At 41.0% G+C, this 12,884-nt stretch overlaps 1 protein-coding gene across 1 annotated transcript in view; it reads right to left on the bottom strand.

Annotated features, from left to right (window-relative positions):
- Positions 1-12,851, bottom strand: part of SLC35E2B (solute carrier family 35 member E2B) — a 21,062-nt gene extending 8,211 nt beyond the window's left edge. The window contains exons 1-6 of the mRNA XM_070759136.1: positions 12,790-12,851; positions 11,127-11,232; positions 4,789-5,265; positions 3,683-3,818; positions 1,990-2,117; positions 192-312 (exon numbers count right to left, since the gene is read on the bottom strand). Of these exons, the coding sequence (XP_070615237.1) occupies positions 192-312; positions 1,990-2,117; positions 3,683-3,818; positions 4,789-5,137 (734 nt within the window). The 5' untranslated portion in view covers positions 5,138-5,265; positions 11,127-11,232; positions 12,790-12,851. The remainder of the gene's footprint in view (positions 1-191; positions 313-1,989; positions 2,118-3,682; positions 3,819-4,788; positions 5,266-11,126; positions 11,233-12,789) is intronic.
- Between the last annotated feature and the right edge of the window lie 33 nt (positions 12,852-12,884).

Raw genomic sequence — 12,884 nt, 5'->3', positions numbered from 1 at the left:
GTATGGGAATAACCAAGAGCAAAGGAGAAAAACTGGCCAGAACAGCTAAAAATAACCCTGCAGATGTTTGCTAGGTATAATTCCACTCTCTAGATAAGACCAAGACAGAAGCGGTTTGTTAGCTGAACCCCTCGATGTAAATTCCCCCTTCATGTCCTCCCCATTTTGAGCTTTCAAGATACTGTACTTACCAGTCCATAATATTCGTCGACAAAGCTGCCGAAAAACCGAGGATGTTGAAGCTCAGTTCGGTCGCCGTACATAATGCCAGTCCACCCATCACGGGCACCAGAGAGAGATTCACCAACAGCCCTGGAGACAATTGGGGACAGAAGCAGAAGTCGGAAGAGAACAAAGGAATAGAAGCATAGAAACAACAACTTAAAGTTTAAAGACTTCTGGCTAATTCGACTGGCGGTCAAAGATTCAGGGAGATTGAAAAGCGGCCTCCTTTGCATGCCAGAGGGCTGAATAGCGTGCTTCTATTCATTTGTGGTCCACAATTTTATTGTTTATAGCAGTGATAGTGAACCTTTTTTTCCTCTGGTGCTGAAAAAGTGTGTGTGTGCACTATCACACATGCGTGAGTGCCCGTCCCCATAATTCAATACCTGGGGAGGGCCAAAAATACTTCCCCCACTCCCCGGAGGCCCCCTGGAGGCCGGAAACGGCCTGTTTCTCAACTTCTAATGGGCCCAGTGGGCTCTTATTTCTCCCTCTTCAGGAGCCAAAGGCTTTCCTGGAGCTGGGGGAGGGTAAAAATGCCCTTCCCCACCCCCCGGAGGCTCTCCGGAAGCCCAAAATGCCCTCCCAGAGTCTCTGTGTGAAACAAAAATCAGCTGGCCGACACACATGCACGTTGGAGCCGAGCTCTGGCAACGGCTCGCGTGCCAGCAGATATGGCTCCGCATGCCACCTGTGCCATTGGTTCACCATCACTGGTTTATAAGAACAACCCAAGGCTACGAATATATCCACATATATTCCTCCTCCTATTTTCTCCACAACAACTACCTTATGGGGATGGGGGGGAGATAGAAGGAGGGGGAGAAAGAGATGAAGGAAGGAGTGCTGGTGCAGGAAATGTTAGAATAAAATAGAATAGAATAGAATAGGAATAGAATAGAATTTTATTGACCAAGAGTGATTGGACACACAAGGAATTTAGAATGGCACAGACATCAAACAGGCCACTGGCACAGAGTTGACAATTCCAAAAAAGCACATTTTAAGCGCAGAGAAAGAAGAAAATATTAGAAACTCGAACTGCCAGTCTTATAATTACAGGGTTCCAAAAGGGAGGGAAGACGTAGCCAAGCTTCCAAGAGCCAAAAACTATTATTTCAATAAAGTTTTTGGAGAAGGGCGGCATAAAAATCTAATAAATAAATAAATAAATAAATAAATAGATAGATAGATAAATAAATAAATAAATAATAAAGTTATAGTTTTCCTTAAAGGGTTGGCAAAAAAAATGGACTAAATTTCAGCTTAAAAACCTCACCTAGGCTGTATCATTCTGTCAGCAATTTGTAATGCTTTTTTTTAAAAAAATGCAAAATTATCATTGAATTGTTTGTCTAAGTTTTAATCAATATACTGCTCAAAAAAATTAAAGGGAATACTCAAATAACACATCCTAGATCTGAATGAATGAAATATTCTCATTGAGTACTTTGTTCTGTACAAAGTTGAATGTGCACAACAGCAGGTGAAATGGATTGTCAATCAGTGTTGCTTCCTAAGTGGACAGTTTGCTTTCACAGAAGTTTGATTCCCTTGGGGTTATATTGTGTTGTTTAAGTGTTCCCTTTATTTTTTTTGAGCAGTGTAAAACAAGGTATACCTTGTGGCAACCAGGTGTTAAGGCTATATAGGAGTCTTTTCCTGGACCTTAATAAAAAGATTGGAATATCAAAATATATCCTACATCCCTGTGCTCAGTTTCAAAGGTTTGAGGTACTGTATATCGATTTCAGCCAAACGTACCGGTGTATTCTCCTAAAATCATGCGTGACATGATAACTGTAAATATCGGTGCTGAGCTTTTCACGGTCTCTGCAAAGGAAACAGCTACGTTTTTCAAACTGACAAGCCCTAAAACCACAGTTGCAAACCTGAGAAGAAACAAAAGAGAAAAAGGCAGATTTAACTTTGCAGCAGCCAAAACATTTGGCACCTACCTTATTTTTCGGAGTATAAGATGCACCTTTTTCCTCCCTAAAAGAGGCTGATAATTTGATTGCGTCTTATACAGTACTCTGAATGTAGCTTTTCTTTCTCCCCCCCCCCCCCCAGCCCTAACTAGCTGCTAACAATCTTCAATTTTCATTTCATTGTGTTCAGAAATGTTCAAATTAGTATACTGGCAAAAAAAGTATTCAAAAAAACCATTCCAGTAGCTAGAACCAACCTTTTTTACTCTGGGTCACATATGACCCAGAGGATTACAAGTGTTCAAAACATTTTCCCCCCATTTCATTATGTTCAGAAATGTTCAAATTAGTATGCCAATGCCAAAGATGGTCAAAAAGTTCTGATTTGGCAGGCTATTCTATCTATAAATTGAAAAAAGTGCACACAGACATGGGGGAGAGGCCCTTTTCTGAGCAAAATAAACAAATAAGCATTACTTTTTTCAATTCAATTTTCATATCATTGTGTTCAGAAATGTTCAAATTAGTATTTCAATGCCAAAGATGGTCAAAAAAGTAAGATTTTGCAGCCTAATCTAGGTGAAAATGAACAAAATTTCACAAAAATGGGGGAGGCGGGCTTTTTTGAGCAAAATAAACAAATAAGCATTAATTTTTTTATTTTGATTTTCATATCATTGTGTTCAGAAATGTTCAAATTAGTATACTAGTGAAAAAAGTATTCAAAAGACCATTCCAGTAGCTAGAATCAATCCTTTTATACTCCGGGTCTAAAAGGACCCGGAGGGTAACATTGGTAATTTTTTTTGCCCAGCAAAAAACTATACACCACCGCCACCCCCCAAAAACCCCCACCACCCTTAAAAAGAACCCCTCAAATGACAAAAACTCATGGAATTTCAAGTTTCAGATATGCAGGGGAAATTTTTTACAGGGTCTCAAATTTCATTTCGGGTCGTTTTAGACCCAAGGAGAATACCAGGGTTAAAGCCCTAACCAGGGGATAAAATAATGTGCTGATGCTGATCAGACTAAGGACCTAACCAGATGAATATCTGGTAAGTAGATTCTTTCCCCTATTTTTCTCCCCAAAAACTAAGATGTGTCTTATACTCCGGTGTGTCTTATACTCTGAAAAATACAGTAATTTTCTTCATTGACCCAAAACATTTTCAGAAGAAAACCAAAGCCGTTAACAATGGAAGACTTTAGTTTTACCCAGTACTTTAAATCTATAAATCTTTTTGTTTCATTTTTTTCGGTTGATCTATATAGTGAATTATAGCGATGTAATCAAGAAACATTTGAAAAGCTTGAAGATGGAGAAAACTGGCTTTTTAAAAAAGCTAATGTTAGAGCAGATTAATAATTTTTTAACAAGGAAATCCTCCCGTGTTTGTTTCAGAACGCTAACAATAAAAAAAAATAACTTAGTTTTCTCCAGGGATGGGGGAAGACTGATTTGCATTTTGGGGGGCGGCCAAGAAAGAAGTGACTCCATTTCTGCAAATATGCCCAGGCCTTACCGCATCAGGCCAACGAAAAGCATAATCATTATGAAATTCGGAGGGTAGGAGAGACGGCTCTTGTGCTGATAAAGACAGCAGGGCACAAACATTTTGATGCAGCCAATGAAGGTGGTGGAAAGCATTTGAACAGCACCTGAAAGAAACAGAGAGGCTGAAAATTAGGATGCCCAGACAAAAAGTAGCCTGGCGTTTCCCCTTCCAGACGAGATGATAAACTATGAGATATGCATGCGCAGAAGTCAAATCTCACAAGGGGAGGCCTATCAGGCGTGTGCGCGCCCACGACAGCCTCAGAGTGTGCACCGGTAGGAGGTAAGTCGAGTGGCCATTTGCTGTTAACACCTACTCATGGCTGAACTGTGGCATGTAGGTGTGTATGACTGTTAGTTTCACTAGTTTTAATGGGGTTTTATTGTTTTTTTACTATTTACTATTTGACTTTGATTGTAATTGTGTTGTATTATTTTACTGTTGCAAGCCGCCCTGAGTCCCATGGGACTGGGTGGCATATAAGTCAATTAAATTAAATTAAATTAGAAACATAGAAGATTGACAGCAGAAAAGACCTCACGGTCCATCTAGTCTGCCCTTTTTCCTGTATTTTAACCTAGGATGGATATATTTATCCCAGGCATGTTTAAGTTCAGTTCTTGTGGATTTACCAACCATGTCTGCTGGAACTTTGTTCCAAGCCTCTACTACTCTTTCAGTCAAATCATATTTTCTCCCGTTGCTTCTGATCTTTCCCCCAACTAACCTCAGATTGTGCCCCCTTGTTCTTCTGTTCACTTTCCTATTAAAAACACTTCCCTCCTGAACTTTATTTAACCCTTTAACATATTTAAATGTTTCAATCGTGTCCGCACTTTCCCTTCTGTCCTCTAGACTATACAGATGGAGTTCATGAAGTCTTTCCTGATAAGTTTTATGCTTAAGACCTTCCACCCTTTTTGTAGCCCATCTTTAAATTAAATATTCTAAGGTATATGCAGTGTCACATATATGAAAATTGTGGAGAATTTTTTTTTTTAAAGTATATTGTAAATGTATTTTAAAAACCAACAAAATTCCCCAAGCCAGCCAAAGCGAAGGTGGTTACTTACCTAACATACTCGGTTCCCCTTCCAGCAGCGACAAAATGTACTTATTCAGGAAAAGGGTGCAGAAGCTGAAGAAGAACCAGAGAGTGAGGTAGGTGAGGGCATAAGAACTCCAGATGCCTAAGTCGGACTCGATTACAGTGGTTTCCGTGATGGTGATCTTCAGCACATTCTCTTCCGGCACGCTGTCGCTCCGGGCGATGACGAAGCGTTCGCTCCGGCTGTGGAAGAGGGAGCCCCACTGGAAGAGGTTTTTGGCTTTGGGTTTGTCATCTGACAGAGGCAAAACGAGGGAGGCGGGTGGGCCGGAGTCAGCCAGGTCCGAAGCAGAGCTGTTGGTTAGGGTGGCCATCGATGGAGGTGAGGGCCTTGACGCTCAACTCCCAAAGCGGAGCCCTCCGACGTGAGTGGGGGGGCCCTCCAAATTCCCTTGGCTTGCAAAGAGCTTCAGGTGCATTTGGTCACAGGTTGCTCCGATGTCTGGGAGGAAGGAAGGAAGGAAGGAAGGAGAGGAAGGGAGGAAAGAAGAGAGGGAGGGAGGGAAGAAAGGAAGGAACAAGGAAGGGAGGGAGGAAGGGAAGGAAGAGGGAGGGAGGGAAGGAAGGAACAGGGGAGGGAGGGAAGGAAGGAACAAGAGAGGGAGGGAGGAAAGAAGGAAGGAAAGATCAACGGAGGGAGAGAGGAAGAAAAGGAAGGGAGGGAGAAAAGAAGGCGGGAGAGAGGGAGGGAGGGAAGAAAGAGGAAGCACAGGAGGGATGGCGGAAAGAAGGAAAGAAGAAGGGAGGGAGGGAGGGAAGGAAGGAAGGAAGGAAGGAAAGAACAAGGGAGGGAGGGAAGAAGGATAGAAGGAAGGATCAAGGGAGGAAGGAAAGAAGGAAGGAAGGTGGGAGGGAGGAAATGAGGGAGGAAAGAAAGAAAGAGAGAGAGAGGGAAAGGGAGGGAGGAAAGAAGGAAAGAGGGAGGGAGAAAGGAAACAAAACATTTGGACATCAGAGTAGGAACAAAGTAAACTGAATTCTGAGGTTCACCAAACTGTTGAATTTTGGGTGGGGGCCTTTTGAGAAAGATAAGAGGGGTCATCACACCGAAGGACAGGATTTATCCTCAAAGGGCCCTAACCAGACTCTGAACAACAGCAAAAAAACCCCACCAGATTCTGGCAGGACACCAAAAAGAACCTTTCAAGCTGTTAGCCAGTGGAACCACTTGTCACATGAAGCACTCCTTCAAACAAGAGTCCCCCGCCTGAGACCCACTGGACCAGATTTTCCTACCCAACCCACATCGCCCCTTTTGCCATTGTCTGCAGAAATCCTAAATCTCCCAAGCCCTTCCTGCAGCTTCAAATAAAATTGGATCTGTAGAGCCGTAGAAATTCAGCCCTGCGGTAACATTTTGGCTTCTGCACACAAAAAAACCCCACAGAAAAACTGGAACCAAGAAAACAGCTGCCTCCACAAGCTAAAATCGGTTTGTCTGGCTGGAAATCAAACAGTTTGGAGGGAGACGTAGAATAACAAGCTAGTGCCACGTCTTTCAAAGCTCATCCCTTCCCAAAAAATATAAATCTCCACGCAGGTTCTAAGAAAAGGACGTTTTGGAATTGCCAGAACAGATTTCTATCAAGAGCAGCCTAGGGCACACGGCGAGACAGCACATCAAACCTAAAAAGATCATGCCGTAACAGAGATCATGGCAGTTCAGTTGCAATGAAATTCAGACGAGAGGTTTTATTTTCATTCTCCCTCTGAGAAAGCAGGCAGCTGAATGGAAAGGCAAGTTAAGAAGTAAACAAGCAAAGAGGGATCAAATAGATGGCGAGGTGAGATAGGGCCACTGTTACATCAAATGAGATTGGGTTGTGTGTAACGCCAACGTCTCCCTAGGGCAGAGGGCAGATTGATAAGCCAAGTGCAAAGTTGAACACAAAAAAGAGTTTTAAAACTCTTTTTGTGGTTCAAAAAGAGTCGTGTACCGGCCTGGCCCCCAATGAAATGAAACTGTCCGATGGGTGGGAGGGGGGCAAGAAATTTTTTCAAAGGTGGGTATAACTCGCCTTATAAGAACATAAGAAGAGCCCTGCTGAATCGGGCCCAAGCCCATCGAGTCCAGCATTCTGTGTCACACAGTGGCCCCCCAATTGTCCAGGGGGATCTTGAGTAGAAAGGGAAGGCAGAACCCTGCCTTTCCCTTGACCACCAACAAATGGGACCCAAGGGAATCCTGCCTGCCTCAACCAACATAGAGGCGGCATGTGGACATCCGTTTCAATCACCACCTATGGTACCCTTGGCATCCATGAATCTGTCTCATCCTGCCTTGAAGCTATCCAGGCTGACAGCTGTCACGACCTCTTCTAGAAGTGAATTCCATCAACCAATGACCCTCTGGGTGAAAAAATATTTCCCTTTGTTCGTCCTCACTTTCTTACCTATGAGCTTTAGGGAGGGCCCCCTCGTCCTAGTATTGTGTGATAGAGAAAAGAATTTTTTTCTATCCACCTTTTCTTAAACGCCGTCTTTCAAGGCTGAAGAGACCAAGGCGTTGCAACCTGGTTTCGTAAGGGAGGGGCTCCATTTCCTTAGTCATTCTTCTTGCCCTTTTTGGCACCTTTTTCAGTCCCATTATATCATTTTTGAGGTGCAGTGACCAGAACTGTACACAGTATTCCAACTGTGGTCTCACCATCGATTTGTACAGAGGCAATACAATACAACAATTCCCTTCCTAATCATGCCAAGCATGGAATTTGCTTTTTTTACTGCCACGTTGAATTAGCCTGGCTGTAAGAACAAAATAAAACCCAAAAAAATCTATAATAAAAACATGCAACTGTAACAAATGCCTTAAAAAGCCAGTGGAGGTTTATGTAATCTACACCGTGTGTAAAACATTTTCTATCCCGCAATGAAGCTACCTTAATTCCATTCGAAATGATTCAGGCTGCTTTTGCCTTCTACTCAAGATGAAAGGACTGGTCTGTGCTTGTCCCAAAATCAAAAGACTTCATATTTATGATACAAGAAATTAGACATACATATGCTTGACAGCACAGGGAACTAATAAAAGAGAAAAAGAGGGTTCAGGGTTCAAATAAGCTTGGTTGTTTCCTTCCGTACATTTCATTACCCAACTAGGTAACATCAACAGTGCTACAGCACCTCTATAACTGTCTGGTTTGGTTCTGCAACCCAATAAGACCGACACAGACTTCAAAGGAGAATCAGAACTGCAGAAAAAAACAATTGCTGCCAGCCTGCCTTCCATTGAGGACCTGTCTACTACATGAGTCAAAAAGGGGGTCATGAAAATATTTACTCAACCCTCGCATCCTGGACACAAACTGTTTCAACTCCTACCCTCAAAACGACGCTATAGAGCACTGCACAGCAAGACAATGAGACACAAGAACAGTTTTTTCCTGAACGCCATCATTCTGCTAAACAGATAATTCCCTCAATATTGTCAAACTATTTACTAAATCTGCACTACTATTAAACTTCTCATCATTCCTATCACCCATCTCCTCTCACAAATGACTGTATGACTCTAACTTTGTTGCTTGTATCCTTACAGTTTATATTGACTGGTTCCTAATATGACTGGATTGCTTAAATATGCACCTGGACTATCATTAAGGGTTGTACCTTATGATTCTTGGTGAATTTATCTTTTCTTTTATGTACACTGAGCATATGCACTTAAGACAAATTCCTTGTGTGTGCAATCACACTTGGCCAATAAAAATTCCATTCTTCTTTTCTCCTCTACCCTTCCGTCCTCTTCTCTTCTCTCCTCTCTTATTCTATTCTATTCTATTCTATTCTATTCTAAAAGGAGCAGTGTTTGTTGTTTGGTTATACTGTACAGTGTTCCCTCGCTTTTCGCGGGGGATGCGTTCCGAGACTGCCCGCGAAAGTCGAATTTCCGTGAAGTAGAGATGCGGAAGTAAATACACTATTTTTGGCTATGAACAGTATCACAAGCCTTCCCTTAACACTTTAAACCCCTAAATTGCAATTTTCCATTCCCTTACCAACCATTCAGATTATTACTCACCATGTTTATTAAAGTTTATTAAAAAAAATATTTATTAAAGGCAGACGAAAGTTTGGCGATGACATATGACGTCATCGGGTGGGAAAAACCGTGGTATAGGGAAAAACCCCGCAAAGTATTTTTTAATTAATATTTTTGAAAAACTGTGATATAGACTTTCCGCGAAGTTCGAACCCGCGAAAATCAAGGGAACACTGTATACAGTTCATTATATATATATATATATATATATGTCATATGTCATTGTATGTATATACACAGACCAATCTCAACATACATAACAATCCAAAAGAACATACTCAACCCACCACAATTTTCCACCCGAACCATCCAACATCCACACAACAGACCAATTAGTATTGTCCAGCACTTCACTGATGGTGACCCCCTAGTAGTAATTGTTAAGTGCAATTATAGCTCTGGGTTAAAAACTGTTCAGAAAATGCGTGTGTTCGAGTTTTAATTGTTCTATATCTTCTGCCAAAAGGCAGCAGTCCAAAAAGATTGTAAGCAGGATGAGAAGAGTCTCTGAAAAGATTTTGCACCTTTCTAAAACAGCAAGATGTGAAGATATCGTCCAGGGCTGGTAGCTGGAGCCCAATGATATTCTGGGCAGTTCTAATGATTCTCTGTAAAGCTTTTTTATCCCCTATGGAGCTGCTCCCATACCATGTGAGAATGCCATATGTTAGGACGCTCTCAATGATGCTGCAATAGTAGGAACAACAATAGATGTTGAGATAGATTTATCTTCCTGACCGTTCTTAGGAAGTACAGTCTCTTTTGTGCCTTCTTCACAAACACGTTAACATTTATAGACCGTGAGATGACCTCTGCGATATGAATACCCAGAAATTTAAAACTACCAACCCTCTCAACCTCTTCACCATTTATGTAAAATGGTAAATGTACCGGTACATCTTTCTTCTTCCTGAAGTCAATTATCAGTTGTTTAGTTTTTTTGGTGTTAAGTATATTAACCCGTTACAGGGGAAAAAAAAATGTGCAAATACACTCGAATGCAGGGAGGGAAAAATACAACTGCATATGGCTCTTCAGTATTCAATTTTTTAAATACTGTACAGTATAAGTTAGCCAAAATCACATAAAACCTGTACTTTATCATTCTGTCCCTTACTATAACTCTCTGTTCTGATTAAAGATCACCTGTAGTTTATGCTTAGCACTCTTTTTTCTCCCTGAAGCGTAAACTAATAAAATCTGAGGGAACCTGCTGTTGCAGTGAACGTTCACATCTGTTGAGGGCTTTACTATGTCTTGCACAGGCTTAATAACATTTACTTTTTCTTTATCATTGTTATGCTTCAACTGTGTATTTTATGAGAAAACAACACTGGTTTATCGGTAAATAATGAAAAGTTTGGACAATTAATTCAATTTTCTGGGCTTCTCCCAAATCTAATTGGACATAGCATTAGCAGACCATGAAGGTTGTGCCATGGTGAGACACACTACATTCGTACTGTAAAGCAAGTCTTTTTAAAAAGGGATCCGTTCAGATGGTTTTCAGACTCCTTCTGTCTAACTCTGGATGGCAATTCACTTTTCTCAGCAGGAAAAAAACTCAACAGCCCTGCCCACAAAGCCTCTTTGTCAAAGATAGAAACATAGAAGATTGACGGCAGAAAAAGACCTCGTGGGCCATCTAGTCTGCCGTTATACTATTTCCTGTATTTTATCTCAGGATGGATCTATGTTTATCCCAAGCATGTTTACATTCAGTTACTGTGGATTTACCAACCACGTCTGCTGGAAGTTTGTTCCCAAGCATCTACTACTCTTTCATTAAAATAATATTTTCTTATGTTGCTTCTGATCTTCCCCCCAACTAACCTAAGTCTTTGGAGAGGGGTGGCATACAAATCTAATAAAACTTAACTTAACCTCAGATTGTGCCCCCTTGTTCTTGGGTTCACTTTCCTATTAAAAACACTTCCCTCCCGAACCTTATTCTACCCTTTAATATATTTAAATGTTTCGATCATGTCCCCCCTTTTCCTTCTGTCCTCCAGAGTATACAGATGAATAATTTCAGCAACAAATCACTGCAACACAGCCCACACCAACAATGAGCGCTATCCCAAGACGTTCTTAGTGCTAAATCCGATTTCCTTTCACAGTTGTGCAGCTAGAAACAGGTCAGCTTGGCAAATGACTCTAGAAAGAAGACGATCCTTTTCAAACCGCAATTGCAAATTATTCCCCCTACTTGCAATGCAGAGCAAACACAGTTGTGCCTGGATTGTCCTGCACACACACACCTGCCTCTGTTGTTTGGCAGATCCAGTCTTCTTCCTCCGCAGCCATCACCGGGGCTACCTCCATCAGTCAGGGAGGTGGGCCTGCCTGCTACACAATCTGCTCCTCCTTTGGCAGGGCGGAGCAAAGCCAGAAAAGAGGAAGAGAAAAAAGACAAGAGAGAAAATTACCAATGAAGCCTCAGAGAGCCCCACATAGGTCAGATTTCACTTGCGTGTGATTATGACTCCCTGAGCATGCGTAAAATGCCAGTTGTAGGCTCACATTTCCCTGTGGGGAGAAGAAAATATCTGTGTGATTCCCAAATGCAATTTTCTTTTGAGAAATGCCCCTTAAGGAAAGATGAGGCTGGATAAACCTTTACAATTATTTCTTTTTCTTTTTCTAAGACTACTGGACATGTCTAGTCTGATGAAAAGAAGGACCAGGCGTGACCTGATAGCTGTATTCCAATATTTATTTATTTTATTTATTTGTTGTTTTGTCAAGTACGTATTGGTGGTATACAAAGATATAACAATATTTATACACATGATACAGTACTAGTAAAAGAGAAACATTAGGACAGGGGACAGAAGGTACTCTGGTACACTTATGCACACCCCTTATATCTCAGGGGTTGCCACAAAGAAGAGAGAATCGAATTATATTTGAAGGCAAAAGATGGAAACTGAATCAAGGAGAGAAGCAACCTTAGGAGAAATTTCCTGACGGAAAACTATTAATCAGTGGGACAACTTGCCAACAGACGCTTGTGGGTGCTCCACCATCATTGGGGATTTTAAGGAAGAAATTGGACAACCATTTGTCTGAAACGTTATAGGGTTGCCTGCTTTTTAGGGGGGGGGGACTAGAAGACCTCCAAAGTCCCTTCCAACTCTGTTATTTTATTTGTTATTATTCTGTTACCATTCCAATGTTTAAAGAAAGAGCTGGGTTTTCCGAACTGAAGAGGAATGATAGTTTCTGATGCTGAGACTGCAGGAATTTTTAAAAAGTCACTCCAGGATTAATTCACAGACAATTTATACCATTGCATTCAAAAGATTGGGAGGGAATAAGAGAAACATTCCTTAACTTACTTACTTATTTTATTTGCTTGTTTATTTTATTCTATTTATTTATTTAATTTAATATTCAATTTAATTTAATATTTAATTTAATTTTTCATTTTATATTATTTTATTTTAGTTAGTTAGTTAGTATGCCACCCAGTCCCGATGGACTCAGGGTCCTTTATTATTTTACCTTTATTAATTTTAGTCTTATTTATTTGTCAAATATATACACTAGATCTACACGGGTCTGGGCAGTTTCCAAGTAAATTTAGAAACTGCTCATCTACTCTGGATGTCAGGAAGGCATCCTGAGATATTGCAAGCACGCCCTGATATTGAGATATTGAAACCATACATAATTAAAGCCAAACAAGTTTCTAGTCCTGTTACCAGACACCAGTCTTCACAGTTATTAGATATTAAGGTAGTTTCTACATTTCAAACTAAAACCAAACTGAAGTAGTGGCTGAGGAGGATACTGAAAATGCAGGCTTGGCTTTCTACCATGCTCTCTCATTTACAAGTCTAGTCAAGTTTCTAGTCCTCTTGAGATAACACTTCCCGCCTGCTTCCCTTGGTCCAAATTAGCAAGGAAGGGAATATTTACGTCAGGATGTCTATAGGAAAACAAAGGTCTCATTGCGTTCTAAGACTATGACGACATCAGCCTCTTAAAAACTGGTAGTTATTGGTGAGAAGGAA

Source organism: Erythrolamprus reginae, chromosome 8 (assembly GCF_031021105.1).
Source record: "Erythrolamprus reginae isolate rEryReg1 chromosome 8, rEryReg1.hap1, whole genome shotgun sequence".
In the NCBI taxonomy this organism is placed as follows: domain Eukaryota; kingdom Metazoa; phylum Chordata; class Lepidosauria; order Squamata; family Dipsadidae; genus Erythrolamprus; species Erythrolamprus reginae.
The sequence above is the reverse complement of the archived record's forward strand: the minus strand, read 5'-3'. Positions and strand labels throughout refer to the sequence as shown.